General features: G+C 44.7%; 1 protein-coding gene across 2 annotated transcripts; it reads right to left on the reverse strand.

Moving 5' to 3' along the window:
- Positions 1-5,934: 5,934 nt before the first annotated feature.
- LRATD2 (LRAT domain containing 2) lies at positions 5,935-13,406 on the reverse strand. 2 transcript variants are annotated; one of them, XM_067531399.1, is made up of 2 exons: positions 13,009-13,406; positions 5,935-12,191 (listed from the first exon to the last, which is right to left on the reverse strand). In XM_067531399.1, exon 2 carries the CDS (start codon positions 12,184-12,186, stop codon positions 11,305-11,307), a length of 882 nt encoding a protein of 293 aa, XP_067387500.1. In that variant the 5' UTR covers positions 12,187-12,191; positions 13,009-13,406; the 3' UTR covers positions 5,935-11,304. The 2 variants fall into 2 exon arrangements, with proteins under 2 accessions (XP_067387500.1, XP_067387509.1); XM_067531408.1 differs by lacking the exon at positions 13,009-13,406 and adding an exon at positions 12,950-13,002.
- Between the last annotated feature and the right edge of the window lie 205 nt (positions 13,407-13,611).

The raw sequence follows: 13,611 nt of genomic DNA on the forward strand, positions 1-13,611 counted from the left end.
CCCTATGGGATGGATAACTAAAATGTCTTTTTGTTCCCCTTATAGTACCCAAAGGCCATTGCTCTGCCTCAACAGCCAGGAAGACTGACTGGGGGTGCAGACTTTGTCCCCTGGTGTGCTCACTAAGCTGTCTTTTTTACCAGAGATGTAAATGTACTTTCATTGTCCACTGGCTTACAAAGCTTGACCCAGACAAGTGAATCCACCTTCCTTTGTCTAAGCCAAACTCGTTTATCAAGTCTGCTCCCCAAACATATTTTAGGACCATATTTCCAGCCCACACACATAATTCTTTACACACCAGCTGTACATACATCACACAATAATATTCAGGACCAGCGTGTCACCAATTTTTATGATACCTTATTTGATATACTTTTATAGTAAAATAATATTGTACATAATCAGTTGATTCAATTGCTTATTCTTTGGGGTTCAGATTCCTGTTTTCCCCAGAGGGTGCGTGAACCCCGATTGTCTCAGTTCTGGGTTCCCAAAGGCCTCTCAAGTGCTTGTGAGGGAAGAAAACTAGCTGCAAAGATGACTAGGAAGGTTTTATTTTAATCTCCCAGAGACAGAAGTGGGAGAACAGCTCTGGGTGGGTGGGGACTCAAGACATAGCTTTATGTATTTTTAAGAGGACCCCTAAATAAATCAAGCCCAGCCCTTACTGCTACCATTGGCATCTGGCAGCAGGTGTTACAGTAGCATGAACATTACTCAGCAGCATCTTATCACAAATTTGCTAATCCTCCAGCATCGGTCACCTTATGTCACTGTCTCTGTAGCTCCCTGTATTAACCCAACGTGGTGAAATAAACATTTGACAGATATATATGTCATGTCGCCCAAAGGGCCTAAAAATGTTCAGTGATGCATAGACGTTCAGTGAAATTTTAAAATAATATTCACTGACATTTCAGGCAGATGACCACTGAGTATTAGACAAACAGCTGAAATATCCGAGACCCGGCACTTGATTCGCTATTATGTGAAATGACTTTTTAAATGTTTTTATAGGCACTGTAGACGGTGCTACAGGCATGTAACAAAACACCCTTTTGTAATTCATAACCAGGGCAGAGTCAAGGTGACTGTGAGAACATGCTTTGATACATAAATTGGAGAGATGCATGGTCTAGAAGTCTGAATACAGGCTGAGGAGTCAAGACCCCCTGAGTTCTAATTCTTGCCTCTCGCTTTGGTCAAGAAGTAACTGACTACCTCTTGAGTGGTCCTGAGTGCCCTCAGCTCCTTAAAGTTAGTGAGATAACCATTCGATGTCAGACTCTTCGTCTGTTAAATGGGGATTCCACCACTTATTAGGGGCAGTTGTGAGAACTGACCTGCTGTGTGACTTTGGACAAGTCACTTTAATCTGTGCCTCAGTTTTCCCAACTGGAAAATGAGGATAATACTTAACTAACAATGCTAATAGATGAAAAGCACTACATGAATCTGATTCAAAGACCAGTGACTCCACTGGGCTTTGGATGAGGCTCTTCAAAAGCCAAGTATTACTATAATGTGCTTTAAAGATGAAACTTTATTATTACAGTATTATTATCATAAAAGATCTGGAAAAGGGGTGAACAGTGGAAAATCTGCAGATGATACAAAATTACTCAAGATAGATAAATCCAAAGCAGACTGTGAAGAGTTACAAGGGAATATCACTAAATTGCGTGACTGGGCATCAAAATGGCAGATGAAATTCAATTTTGATAACTGTAAAGTAATGCACATTGGAAAACATAATCCCAACCACACATACAAAATGATGGGATCTAAATGAGCTGTTACCATTCAGGAAAGGTCTCTTGAAGTCATTGCGGCTAGTTCTCTGAAAACATTCACCCAATGTGCAGCAGCAGTCAAAAAAGCTAACAGAACGTTGGGAACCATTAGAAAAGGAGTAGATAATAGAAAATATTATAATGCCACTATATAAATCCATATACAACCACCCGACCTTAAATACTGCATGCAATTATGGTTACTCTATCTCAAACAAGATATATTAGAATTGGAAAAAATACAGAGAAGGGTGACAGTAATGATTAGGAATATGGGACAGTTTCGATATGAGGAGAGATTAAAAAGACTGGGACTGTTCAACTGAGAAAAGAAAAAGACAGCTAAGAGGGAATATGAGAGAAGTCCATAAAATCATGAATGGTATGGTGAAAGTGAAGAAGGAAGTATTATTTACCCCTTCACATAACACAAGAAGTAGGGGTCCCAATGAAGTTAGTAGGCAGCAGGTTTAAAACAAACTCAAGAAAGCATTTCTTCATACAATGCACAGTCAACCTGTGGAACTCATTGCCAGGGGATGTTGTGAAGGCCAAAAGTATAACTGGATTCAAAATAGAATTAGATAAGTTAATGGAGGATAGGTCCATCAATGGTTGTTATCCAAGATGGTCAGGGATGCAACCCCATGCTCTGGGTGTCCCTAAACCATCAACTGTCTTATGCCGGAACTGGACAACAGGGGATGGATCACTCGAAATTGCCCTGTTCTGTTCATTCTCTCTGAAGCACTTGTCACTGACCACTGTCACACGACAGGATACTGGGCTAGACCGACCACTGGCCTAACCCAGTATGACCATTCTTATGTTATGTATTATCGAAGGGTTGTTTTTCATTGCACTATGCAGTGAAATCTATTTATACTGCCTCATCTGTCCCTTTAACAGAAGCATTGCAGTCAATGCTCCAACAGTCTGTGAAATTGTCTGCAAAACAGGACGTATTTATTCAGGGAAAGGGAAATTCCACGAGGGAAATTTCAGAGAAAAATTATATCAGGCAAAGATGTTTGAAGCAAACCTCTTACAAAAGTTATATGGGCTGTAAAATAGAAGGCTTCATTTTACCATAAAGAATTCTTTCTGTACTCTTGCTGTAAGCTCTTCGGGTCAGGGCCTATGGGTAGGGTTTTCAAAAGCATCTAAGCTCCAATGACTTTCTATGGGACTTGGACACCCCTATATTTTTATTTATTTTCTATTGCATTGTGTTCCATTTAATAAGTAATCTGGTGGTGGGACCTGAACAGTAACAAGGAACCATATCATAGGACCAAATTATGCTAAGCATGTGTTTAAAGGTTTTGTTGAATTGGGGCCCGAATGTCTGCCCGCTTTTTTCCCTCTCTCAAATCTGGGTCTCATTATAGGGATTGTTTGCAAAGCCTCACTTCAGAAATACATAGTTGATATCCAGCCTCATGTTCAAGGTAAGGAATTTGCAGTAATTCAAATCCTGTCCTGTCTTTAAATACATCAAATGTGCCCCTTTGCTATGTTCCTGACTGCAAGTAAATGAATCAGTTCTCCAAGTGGCCGTGTCCCCCCAAGAGCCCCATAGAAATTGCACAGAGTAAGATAAGGTTGCTCTGTCACCTTTATCTTGCTCTGGTGGCATGTTTCCAACAGGTGACCACATACCAACTTTCTTCTGGCACTGGAGTTTCATACAGTGCAATTGATTCAATTACAAATATAACAAGACAACTGGCTTTCCTTTCATACAGACTAAAAATGATCATGTCTAGTCTCCAGGGAGCAGGACTCTGGCAATGTATGCAATAAGGCACATTCATAGGGTTACTAGCCTTCATCTGCTGTTAAGTATTTCCCCTTGCAGAGTCATTTCCAGTCTGGAGACTGCTGTTGAATTTAAGGTTTTATTTGTATTATTTAAGGCGACTGAATTATAACGCAAAACACAGGAGAAAAAAAGTAATGTGTTGTGAGCCCAGTTTTCAGACTTGTGCACTCCAATACAGTAAACACCTAAACCTGGTTAAGAACTCCGATGAAGACCCAAATGTAGAATTGGGCAGTCTCATTTGTAGACACCCACCATAGAGAACAGGGCTACGGCTGCCTTTAGCTCAGATTCAACAGGGATTACACCCGAAGCACTCTTCATCTGTTTGGTGTATCCTCTAATCTGACCTATCCCTTTAAAAAACCAGCTGCCGTATTGTCAGCGTCCTCCATCCGTGCAGTGTTGTGGGTCAGATTCGGCCCTCGGTGACAACTGTGTGCAACAGTTGCTGGGCCCAATTCTGACCCCAAATAAAACATGCATAGCTCTGACTAGGCCAAATTTTTCCTATCAGCTACAACTGGAAACCAATGTGATCCCAATGTAACAGAAAAGAATATTACCTATTGCTTTCAATGGGAGTTGCATGGATGTGTATGAAGGCCCATTTTGCCGCAGGGCCCATTGCACTATGCAAGCTTCCACACAGGTGGTCTCAGTGCACCTTATGCATAACCTCTGACATTTAATTTCTATGGTTCAGCAGATAAGAATGCTAAACTATATTCCTCAATCCACTTCCCATAACTTGGGCTGCCTTTTCCATGGTCCAGAACATCTTCATTACAGTTCTTCTTCCCTCTGGCAATTATGATTTTTTACTATGATAGCACCTCAAGGTCTCAAATGAGGTCAGGGCCTCCTTGTACCAACTACTGTACAGAGTAAGCAGCAGTTCCTGACCCAAAATTGCTTAGTCTAAAGAGAAAAGGCAAAACGTAGGGGAAAGGAAGTACCAGCCTTGTTTTAGGGCTCCCAGAAAATGACACAGGCTCCTCAGTGATTAAGTCACCCTTGAAAATGGGCATTAGGCCCCTTTGAAGAGTTTGCTCTAAGGTAAGGGATGCCAACCCTCCAGGACTGACCTGGAGTCTCCAGGAATTAAAGATTAATCTTGAATTCAAGATGGTCATGTGATTAAACCTCCAGAATTGACAACCCTCTCTAAGGCCCAGATCCTCAAAGATATTTAGGTGCTTAACTCCCATTAGTTTCAATGGAAATTAGGTACTGAAATACCTTGGAGGATCTCAGCCTGGGACACTTGCTCAGAGACCCATAGAAAGGCTGTAGCAGAGCCTTGAATTGAATCCAGGCCCCCTGATGACCAGGGCCATCCTTCCTTAAATTGTTCCAAACCCACTTTTGATCGTATTAGTGTTTTCTGTTTGTAGATTGCCAAAGGCAACTTAAGTCCCAGAGAGGTTTCTATTAGCATGGTTAACAAATAAATTTTGTTACAGAACACGTGTTGCATATAAACTTACTCTGGATGGTCTTTTAGTCAACAAAAACATTCTTGCATAAACAAACTCAGTCCATTTGTGGGAGACAGAACTCTTTCAAGCTAGGAACAAGTACATTTGGCTTGTCATATAATTTTTTAGTAGTGTGAGCACTAGAGGACATGACAAATTGGAATAAGAACTTCCACCCTAGGGATATCCAGGCTTAATGATTATTATGACAATCATAACCTTCACTATTAAACTTTTTGTTCCTGATATGAACGCTTATCAGAAGGCACAATTCAGATCCCATAAGATCGCCAAAGTTTCAAAATCCATGGCATGATAACACTGTTAGTGTGATGACTGGGAAGTTACTGAGAGTTTACATGAAATCTTCATTGTGCTCCCCTTCTCACTCTCACAGCTATTGACAACCACCACATGCTTTGGTGTCTACAAATAATATATGATCTTCTGCTGACTTCATTATTAAATTATGGGCCAGATCCTCAAATTAAGTGGCGTCACAGACAATTAAATCAACTGAGGATCTGGCCCTATGTAGAGATTGCTCTTCTGTCCCCCTCAGACCTACAGTGTAACCAGAGATGCTTTGATTTCCATTTGAAATCTAGGGGCAGCTGGATTGTCAAGTGTTTTTTACCTGCTACATCCATTTTGAGAAAGGTCACTAAAATTTCCCAAACAAGCAAGAGGAAAAAAATATAGTTCAAAGCCGAACAAGATTTGGAAAGATGATATAAATCTTTTATTTCATTTTAGTTACTATGCAATGCCCTTCATTTTGAAGGAAATGGTACAATCAGGAGTCTGTACTTCTTTCTTAGGTAAAGAAGTGATACTTGCACTAACAATTCAACATTTACTGACAGACTGCTTACAGAAAAAGGCTCATGGAGGAAAAAAATCACTTTGCGATTACATTTGTTATTGTGATGATTTCATGAAGTGTTGCAGTGTTAAATAAAAATGTCAGGTATGTGTAGAGAACTTTTAATTCAACATTAATGGAAAAAAATTGTCTGAAACATGGATGTTTGAAGTTGCCCTGATTTTTTTTTTTTTTTAAACTCACAGGGGTGTGGTTTTAGAAGCATAAACCTATTCAATGATGAATGTGACCTCAGATTTTTCACTGCACTTCAATTCATAAATGTGGTTGATTCAACACAAGTGAGTAATACAGTAGGTTCCTTTAAGAATAAGAAACTGCATTTAGAAACTATGCAATTATCTACATTTACTTAATTTTTCATAGCTGATCTGTCATATAAAATTGAAATTCTGCTTTCAAAAATATTTGTTCCCACATGGCAATAATAATTACAGTTGGTGTAGCTAATTGTCAAAAAGCACAGGTGGCAAAGCACCTGACAAACAAAGCTCACACACACCAGGGATAAGTCTTTCATAAAGACTAAAAAACTTTCACATTTAAAGTTTGGATTAAATGTATCCCAGTAAGATGCAATCTGTTACCTAGTTTAGTACTGAGAGAAAACATTTGAAATTAAATCTGAAAACTATATAAAAAAAGGACACATGTTTCATTGATACAAAACTTGTGTATAACTAAGTTCAGACCCACTCTCTGGATTCTTTCACGCTGAAGAAAATATTTTTTCAAATAAGAAAATATAGTTTCTGAAACTACTAGTGTTTTTGTTTTGTTTTTAAACCAAGCAGACCATCACTCTGCCTGACTGAGCTTCTGAAGAGTTGCTATAATCAATACTTTGCCTTCAAAGAGAATCGCGAATGGACAACCTGAAATAATTCTAAGTTTATTTCCCCCCCTAATGGAAGGTAAGTGTTCAAATCATGTTTTTCAAAACAACTTAATCAAGCTGGAGGTTTTGTTAGAAAGTCTTTTCCAAGAAAAGAGTTTTTGCATCTAAAACATTGACAGCTTGGGGAAATAGACAGCTCATCTGCATTTCCTGACTGGAGTCGCATTACATTTACACTTCTGGGGCCTAGAGATGCAAATACAAGGTTCTAACATGACCAGACAGAAGAGTTTGGAAGATATTCTGTAATGCTAACATCCTAATTTACAACTGTAAGTTATTGAGTAGACTGCTGCCCTCTGCTGAACTCATGCCATCCACTGATTTCAGGATGCAACTGCGGGCAGAGTTTTGTCCATTCTGTGTCATTTGATCCGGATTCCCCTGCACCTTATTTGGGCAAAATTCACCCTTTAAAACATCCCCCTATGGGAATTTTCCTCGTTTCCTCTCCCACCCTCAAACAGATCAGTGTCAGATCTTCCCCTCACACTGTGGGGCTAAGTATAGACCCATAGGCCCTGATTCCGAGAGGAATATATGCATTGATTGATTTTCAAAGGAGCCTACTCATAAGCTAAAAGTTAGGTGCATGCTTAAGGCCATTGCTAAATCAGGTCCTTAATTCAGCTCAGTATAAGAATCAGGCCTGGATTTTCTAATTATAAAATTGACCTGCAAAGGAAAAAATAGACATGTACCTGTCTCTGTGCTGTATAACAAAGGCATAAAAGGCTTAAACAAAAGTGTTTTTCTGTTTTGTTTTAAATATATACTCTAATAATTCCAGTCTAGTCTACCCTGGAAGACTCTGTGGCAAATGGAAAAAAGAGTCACAGGAGACTGAAAGCTGAATAACTACATTACTTCTCCTGCAATCATCTCTTGCACCTCCTTGCAGGATCAGGGTCTAAGAGGGGTTTTGAATCAGACTGCTTAAACCTGGTTTGCTCGTGCTAGTTAGCATCTATTTAATAGTACTGCCTAAACAACAGTTGGGAGAAAAGGTGTCTAAGTTAAAGATTCAACAGACATCTCTTTACAGGTGTGACTGATCATAACAGACATATGACCCATCCCCTTTCCAAAGCAATCCTCTAATACTACCCAGGAAAAGCAGACTTGATGTTGCTGATCTTAGTAAGGTAAAGCACAAGCAGCAAAAGCTTTAACACAAAAGACTGTCAGTCATTCTTCTCATATCATGAAGGAGCAGGAGAGGGTTATAAATCCCCTCTTCAAAATCCTCTGCAACTCAAACTTACGTATTCTAGTTACACCCATTCTCTAGGTGCAAAGAGAATACATAGGATGTTCTATATTTCGCAGCATAAGCATCACTGAACTCAAGCAAGAAGGTGAGATGTAGCTGTTAAGGAATACTCTAGTATGTTTGACTATTATTGAGTAAGCTTCCCACCTCAGCTCTACTATAACTCCATCTCAAGCTTGAGTGTCTGTAACTCTATCTGCGTGCAGATTTGTACCAAACTGTGTGCTAAGTAAGGTGTGCATTAATAACTACATGAGACAACAAAATAGTTTCACTTCCATCTTAACAAGCTTTCTTTTCAGTTCTCCAGCAGGGAAGACGTTTTGTCTTGTTTTTATCAAACAAACATTTTATGTCTCAGAAGAAGGATGAGAGGTCTAACTGTTAGTGCTGATATTTCAGATACAGGGGAAAAGTATTTTCATAGACACACAGTTTAGTACCTTTTAGATATGAAATGTTTGACAGCTATAGCAGTTTCCATCCTGTAGGACCTTGAAAATTCTTTAGATCATTAATGACAAAAATAAATCCATTCAGGGGACATCAGAACAACGTGCATAACAACTTACTTTCAAAATGTAAGATTTTCATCAGGGAATTATTTTTAACTTTCAAAAATAGTGGTAAGAAAATATTATTTTACATACATATATTACATAGTGAATAAACTTTGTTCCATACAAAATTTCAGGACTAAGAACAAGAGCTAAACATTTATTCATGGTCTGATCTTAAGCCTGTCTTATTCTATTCAGAATAACCAATTATATATGTGTGTGAGAGAGAAAAGCTCTCCTTCATTCTGTTTAGAAAGACCTCCTTGATACAAACCTTAAACAGTTAATGGTGGCTGAACAGAGAAATAGCCACATGTTAACCTTATTACAGTCCGGTTCAGCCAGGGCTAGTTCTCATGCTTTTTGAGCAACATTGCCTGTTTGTTTAATGATCACAGTAATTGACGTATGACTCAACTGCATATTGAGGAAAGGAAAGATTTCATCACTACAAAAGCCTGAGCCACAACATTCTAAAGGAGCTTTTATGTTTAACAAATTCTCCGTAGGAGCCGAGAAATCTATGTCCTAAAATTAAAGCATAGAAATCATGTATTAAGGAAAAAGGTGCTATGTGTTTAAGTGCATAACCCCCTAAGTTGCTATATTTTTTCCCCAAATAAACTTCTTCATAAGAGGTAACAATTTTTTTTAAATGGGGGAGGAAACTCTGCATTGTCCGCTTAAGATTCACAACAATGGAAGTCTATTTGCAGCCAATTTTCCTTTCATACACATGAAAGCAGCTTCATATAGTCTTAATTACTCCAAGGTTGGTATCTGCTTATTTATGACTGATTGGCTTCTCTCCCTAATCTTAAAAAACAGAGATTGTAAAATAGAGTTATGCACCAAGCAGTGAAGTAATCAACTGCAGAGAAAACAGTCCTTTTAATATACTGCATGTTTATTTTAAAATATTGATTTCTACTATTGAAAATTAACTCTAGCTCATCCTCAGTTTAGTTTCTTAGCTATTAACAGGGAGGGAAGTTTATATTAGCAGTCCACAGGAAAATGTATACTGAAGAGATTAAAAAGGGATCCAGTTCAAAAAGAGTTGCTCTACTCAGCAGCGCTACTTTGGTAGGTAATATTAGAGACATGTAGCCCCTTGTCCTCCTCCAAATGTATTTAATTGATGGGACTACTCAAGCAACTTTCATGAGATATCACACAAGGAGAATGACTATTCCCTCTTTCCTACTCTAGTGACATCGCTCAGCTGCGTGCCAGGACAACTCAACAAAAACAAAGCAGAACCTTGAATTTAGGGATTTATTTGTAGTGGGAGAAAACAATTTCCCCAGCTTTGAATGTACAGTAACTTCCCAGTTAGGGAATGTATTCCCTTTCCCTCTCTTCCTCCCGATACTGGGCTTCCCCCTCATCCACAATCACTTCCTGTTACAGCACTTTTACCACTGTGCAAAGACATTGTGCAACTTCCCCTGACCTCTACCATTAGGAATTTTACCAGCTAATCACTAGCCCACAGATCCCAGGCAGTGGAATTCAAGACATGCTTTAGTCCCCGTGCTTAAGTGTTTAAGCAATCGCTTCAGAGTGCTATTTGTACTATAGCCTTAAAACACAACTGATGCAATGTTGATAGTGGCTAGACACTCCCACCTCTGGGGGGGTTTGGACAAAATGGTAGGCTACCCCTCTTCGGGTTAAATTTATCCCTAGCTTGCCCAAATGGATTAAAACACATCAGGCAGCTGCTTATAGGGCACAATCCTGCACCCCAGAAATCACTGGGAACTTGGCAACTGATTTCAGTGGGAGCAGGATCAAACCCATAACAGATGCTGATGCAGTTAAACCTCTTGATAGTCCCCAAATGCTGTCTATGCTCTGTGATGCACTGAAACAATTCTGATCACAGTAAACCTCCACTTAGAGTCATTTCCCACCCCACCAGGACATTTCAGCTCTAAACAATTCATTGTACATAAAAGGAAGCCACTCACAAACAGGCAGGCAGGGATTCCCTCAGCCCATCTGCAAGTTACTTTAATTAAGATGTGCACGTCAAATCCTATTTCACAAAGTTAACCGTGATTTATCGCTTAAATCCTTTGAGGACTGGGGGTCGGATGGGAAGCCACAAAGGTCTGGCACCAGCAGACCAAGGTAAAGAGCTTGCAGGGGAAAATGAACTTCCCAGCTAGGACAGTCTGTCAGTCATGCACTTGAAAGCTACAGGGCCCCATCCTACAAGGTGCTGGCTCCTTCTTAATGGTACTGATGCCCTCATGTCCCTCTCAGTCAGTAGAAACTGAGCAGTCTGCACTATGCAAAACCATACCTACTGGCAGCCAAGAGATGGTTTGGGGGCGAGGGTAACGCATGCGGGTGGTGGAATCTCCCTGAGTTTTACCCTCTACAACTAAGTCAGCGGTTTACCAAGCACTGAAGGAGTTAAGTACTAAAGCACAGACACTTAATCAGCTTTCCCCCTTCCTTTCACATGTGATTGGAATGAAGCTGCACTGAAGCAGCCCAAAGGGCTTATAACAGCTCAATTTCGCAGCCTTCAGTTTTAATCCCCATCAACCAGCCTAAGCAGCATGATGGTGCTACTCAGCAGCAGTCTGGGCACCTGGATCCTCCTCCTCCTCTGCAGCTTGCAGGTGGCTGGAGAGTTCCTGGATCACAGCAGCCCTACCGATCTGATCATTCCTCCTCTTCTCCATGATCAGATCCTCCAGGCTCTGGAACTCCAGCGTGTGGCTGCGTTTATCCCCCAGCTGGATCTGCAACCGGTAGGGCTGCTTCCCTATGCGGAGCTCCCCGCCGATTTTAAACTCCCGTTTGCCATAGCGGCACCAGGCAGCAAAGCATTCCGAGTTCCTCCAGCTCAGCTCCCGATCCTTGCAGCCCACCTGCTCCAGGGCGTTCCGCACCACCACGGCCGGGCTGAGGGGCTTGTAGCGGTACAGATAGTTGGCAATGCGGCCCCTCCTGCCCTGGCTGGCATCGGTCAGGAAGCTGTTCACCACCTCCAGCCGGTGCAGGTGCACTACCTGGAAATCCCCCACGTACACTGCCCAGTGTGGGTACTGGGCCTGGCACACAAACTCCACCAGGTCACCCGCTTTGCACCGGTTCAGCAGGTTCTCTGGGGTGTAGGTGCTCAGCTGCCCCCCACCTCCTCCATCCCTCTCCTCGGGTGGAGTGTTGTCCCCAGCAAAGCTCTTCCGGTAGATACACTCATCCCGGTAATAGACCGCACATTCCACCTCCTGCAGCCGGGGCTCATAGGGCTGGGGTGGGGGGTGCTCGCCTCCCGTATCCTGCCCCACTGAGTCCTGCTGCTGCTGCTCCAGTTCGTCGTCGTCATTGGAAAAGATGTAGGACACCCCGATCCTGGGGCCCTCGTCTCTGTCCATGCCGGTGGGGTCGGCTGTGGGAACTTCCTTGTAGTTTAAATGGGTCAGTTTCTCCACCTGGTTCCCCATGCCCACTGCAAGGAGAAAGCAACACCGCCATCAGCGACAGGCAGCGCAATAGGCGAGTGGCTACGGGGGAAGGAGACAGCACTGCCCCCAGGTCCCCGTCCCCCCCAACTCGACCGTCCTGGCGGTGACCTTCGGCGGCAGAACCAGACCCGAGTCTTCCCCCGGCTTTGGCGATGCCGGGGCCTGCCTGGCCCGCGCTCCGAGAGCACGGCGGGGCGGGGAATAAACGCGCCTCCGCTCCCTGGGGAGAGGGGCTGCGGGGTGCCGGCGCAGATCCCTTTGTTTCGGGCCCCGGGGGGGTGCAATGCACAGGCAGAGCCGAGAGGGCCCCGGCACACGCTGCAGTTCCGCTGGCTGAGCGTAGAGGGGGCCCACACGATGCGAAGGGGAGCGGGGCCACCCACCGGCCGAGCGCGCCGTCCCTCGGCCGAGACAAAGGCAGGGGGGAGAGCGCGGCGCCCCCCCCCGGGTTAGTTGCAAAGCACGCGCGGACCCCGAGCGGGGCGGGCCGGGCCACCTGTTAGCGGGAGTCGCGCTCGCCAGGGGGCTGCGACTCTCCCTGGCGGCGGCCGGGGAAAGGGGCCGGGAGAGCGGAGCTGGGGGGGGGGGGGTGCAGTCCCACCTGTTGATCGCAGGCTGCGGGGAGCAGCTCCGCCAGGAGGAGCCCGGCGGCGGGGAGCCAGAGGCACTGCCTGGCTTTGCAGCCCCCACCCGGCTCCGGTCCTGCCCCGCTCCCCGCTCCCGCCGGGGGGTTGCTACTCACCCTCCTCCGCCAGCCGCAGCCCGGCGGCCAGGTGCGCCCGCCCGCCCGCGTGTCCTCACCTGCTCCCCTCCCCCGGCTCCGGCTCCTCCTCCGACCGCCTCCTCTTCCACCTGTGCCCGGAAACTTGCTCGGCGGCTGCCGCTGCTGCTCCCAGGGCGCGGGGTTGGCGGGGGGGGGCGGACCGGCTGCTAGCGCGGGGCGAGGCGGGCGTGCCGCCGGCTCATGGCTCCTGCCTTCCCCGCCCTCACCTGGCCGCCCCCAGCGCACAGTCCGGCCGCGCCGCGCTTCCCTCCAGCCCGAGCCAGCAACAAGCGCAGGCTGGAGCCGGAGCCGGTCGGAGCGTGCGGTTGGGGGGGCGGGATTCTAGATCCGGCTGCGGTGTGTGTGTGGACTCCCCCGGCGAGAGCGCAGCCCCCAGCATTTAAAGAGACCGCTCGCCTTTTCCCTTCGCCCTCCGTCCCGCCACCCCCCCCCCCCCGGCCAGCTCCGTGGTGACCCACCGGCTGGCCGCTGTGCGGGGGCTCCCGGCCCCCAGGCTGGCTCGGGCTCGCTGGTGCTGGAGGGGGGTGGGTTGGAACAAGCGGGGTCTCTAAGGGGTCGAGGCGCCACTGAAGAACCTGCCCGCCTGGGGGGGGGGGGGTCACTCGCGGGGATCTGGAGTT

Source organism: Emydura macquarii, unplaced genomic scaffold (assembly GCF_026122565.2).
Source record: "Emydura macquarii macquarii isolate MOO-44397 ecotype Brisbane River unplaced genomic scaffold, CSIRO-AGI_Emac_v2 contig_369, whole genome shotgun sequence".
Classification (NCBI taxonomy): domain Eukaryota; kingdom Metazoa; phylum Chordata; order Testudines; family Chelidae; genus Emydura; species Emydura macquarii.

Excerpts from the sequence above, each read along its gene's own strand:
- LRATD2 (XM_067531399.1), bottom strand. The coding sequence starts at position 12,186 with ATGGGGAACCAGGTGGAGAAACTGACCCATTTAAACTACAAGGAAGTT.